Raw genomic sequence first — 2,709 nt, 5'->3', positions numbered from 1 at the left:
TACCCACTTGACCATTATACAGTCTGCACTCAACACATGATAAAAATCAACCTCGGCTAGCAGTCTGAGATTATTAACTCAGATCATCTTAACAAATAAATTAAATTTAACTTAGTATAATTTAAATTTAATTAATTTATTAAAATCTTTAACAGATTATCCAACAATCAGCTGCAGCCGCAGTTAGTTGCCAATCAATTTTCATTAGTTTCCTTTTGCTAATAAATTTAAGTACCAACCCTGAGAAGCTCGTGTTGATTGATCATTGATTGGAATATTATCAATTAAAACCTCTCAAGTGAGTCTTGTGATCATCTCTGTGATCAATATTGATTCTGCATATCTTATCCCATCGCTAACTTTTCACTTTGTTAGTTTACCCTTTTCCTGTTGCTTTTTTCGCAACTATCTCAGGCGCACAGTGAGGCGGAAGGAGAAGATTTATGCTCATAATGGGCCAAGAAAGCCTAGCCATTAGTGACGAGGCCCAAAAGCCTGTTTCGGCCCATCTGTTTCTTTGAACAGTAGTTTCGTTTTCAAAATCCACCTGTCATCGAAGAAATTTACATTGCCACCGCTTTTTCCCCCCGTTGATTTAGGGTTTGAAGTTTCGCCAGAGGAAAGGGGGTCGGCGACCCATCAGCGACGATGAGCTCCCCCGTGCCGCGGAGCTCCACGAAGCCGACGCGGTTGTCTCCGTTCTTTCGAGACCTCGCCTCGCCCATCTCTCCCCACCGCCGATCCGCCGGCCAATTCTCCGCGCCCCGCCACGGCGCTGCCGTTGACTCCGACCTCCCTCCTCCGCCCTTCTTCACGCTCGACGATCGCGCGGATTTCTCGCCCGAGGCCGACCTCCCGCCGCCCTCTCTGGTGTCCCCCATCGGCGCCAGGAGCTGGGGCCAGAAGGGATCGCTCTCGCCTTCCCCTTCCTATTCATCCTCTTCCCGCTTCCTTCCGACCCGAGCCGCGGAGGCGAATGGCGCTGGTCCTTCCGACCGGCGTGGGAAGAGCCCTGAAGGCTCGAGTTGGGCGATTTCGCCTGCCGAAAATGGTGGGGAACGAGATCCGGACCGCAGCTCGCCTGTAGATGGGGTGGTTGAGCCGGGAGCGTTGATTGTGCTTCCGCCGCCGCCGAGTAGGGATTTACCGAGGCCTGAGCTGCAAGGACCTGTGGTGCTGAATGGTGGCCTGGAGGCGGACACATGGGTTACTGTTTTTGGGTATGAAGTCAATTTCTCTCTTTGCAAGCTCTGGATTTTACTTCTGTTGAAGCTATTTTCCTTGCTATTTCATCATATGGCTAATTATGTGTTGTGCCCTACTTATCTTCAATTGCTTTACCTATAATAACCTCAGATGATTATGGCATCCATTGTAAAATTTATAAAATGTAGTTACTCTTTACTTTTATCCAGTGAATTTCCATGATTTTGATGAATCATATGTTTGTTCATTCTCCTTTGCCTTGTACCTTGTTGAAGAAGATCCACATAAATAATTTATTGTGGAATAGCAGCTTGGTATTATCTTTACTGGTTTTAAGAGGGATCCTGAATACCTGAATGGTGACCTTATGAGTTACAACTAATTTTAAGCCTTCATATCCTAGAGTTTTTGAGAAAGCTTTTGAGACGGTGTCAATATATTCCTTTGTCACCCGGCTGCCTTATCCATAGATAGTTTGGTTTGTTCAGATGAAAGAACTGTTTTGATCATATACAAACATTATTAATGCCTTGATATTATCTTCTTCATGAGAACTACTTAAGAATACTTTGCATTGTGGCTTTCAATTGCACAGCTATATTTGAGTATTGCATCATTCCTTCTTTCTAGGTTTTCTCCTGCAGATACTAACTTGGTTCTTCGGGAGTTTGAAAAATGTGGCCCCATATTAAAACATGTACCTGGGCCCAGGAATTCCAACTGGATACACATTCTCTATCAGGTAATCTATTTTTCTCATTCACGTCTTTCAACTTAAAATTGTTGGTGTTCTTTTTTGGTTCTTATTTCCTAACACTGAGAAGAACACACCATTCAGAATTATAGTTTTGACAATCTGTTGTATGGTTATATCTATGAAGGATCCATTCATTTTGTTTATTTTGCAGAAAGCAACTTACATGGGTTTTAAATCCATCCATGGGTTGTAATTTCTTATTTTATCCCATGCCAAATGATATATTTATATTCTTGTTTCGTCCTTGTGTCCTGCAGAAACCCTATCATGCACAAATAGCTCTCAAGAAAAATGGAACTCAGCTAAACAATCTGTTGGTAGTTGGAGTGAAACCTGTAGACCCAATGCATCGCCATCATCTAAAGGAATCGGCACACCAAATCAATCAAGGAGGCTTCATGGTTTCATTGCCCTCCAAGGTTGGCACTTTGAGTCGATCATCAAATCATGCAGATAAGTCTTCGAATTACAGTTCTGATCAGAGGCACCACCATTCAAATGGAATAATTGCAACTCCAGCAAATTCTCTTGTATCCAAGGTTATGGACTTGGTGTTCGGAATGTGAGTGGGAGTTGTAATAATGCTCTTGCATGAAAAGATAGTGAGTTATTGAGGCTTGGTTTTGTTATGGTAATGGAGTTTCTTGCAACAATTTATGTAGTTTTTCTTGCGAGTATCTTGTGTTGTATTAACAGTGTACTCAGAATCACTGACCCATTTGAGTTTAGCCTTTATCTTTGCAAGA

The 2,709-nt window shown here is 42.8% G+C and overlaps 1 protein-coding gene across 1 annotated transcript; it reads left to right on the top strand.

Moving 5' to 3' along the window:
• The first annotated feature begins 575 nt into the window (after nt 1–575).
• Nucleotides 576–2,709, top strand: LOC121975643 (nuclear pore complex protein NUP35-like). The gene is made up of 3 exons (XM_042527406.1): nt 576–1,220; nt 1,837–1,948; nt 2,221–2,709. The coding sequence occupies exons 1-3, from the start codon at nt 649–651 to the stop codon at nt 2,527–2,529; spliced, it is 993 nt and encodes a 330-aa protein (XP_042383340.1). The 5' UTR covers nt 576–648; the 3' UTR covers nt 2,530–2,709.

The sequence above is a fragment of the Zingiber officinale genome, chromosome 4B (genome assembly GCF_018446385.1).
Source record: "Zingiber officinale cultivar Zhangliang chromosome 4B, Zo_v1.1, whole genome shotgun sequence".
Classification (NCBI taxonomy): Eukaryota; Viridiplantae; Streptophyta; class Magnoliopsida; order Zingiberales; family Zingiberaceae; genus Zingiber; species Zingiber officinale.
This window is presented reverse-complemented; position numbering and strand designations above follow the sequence as displayed.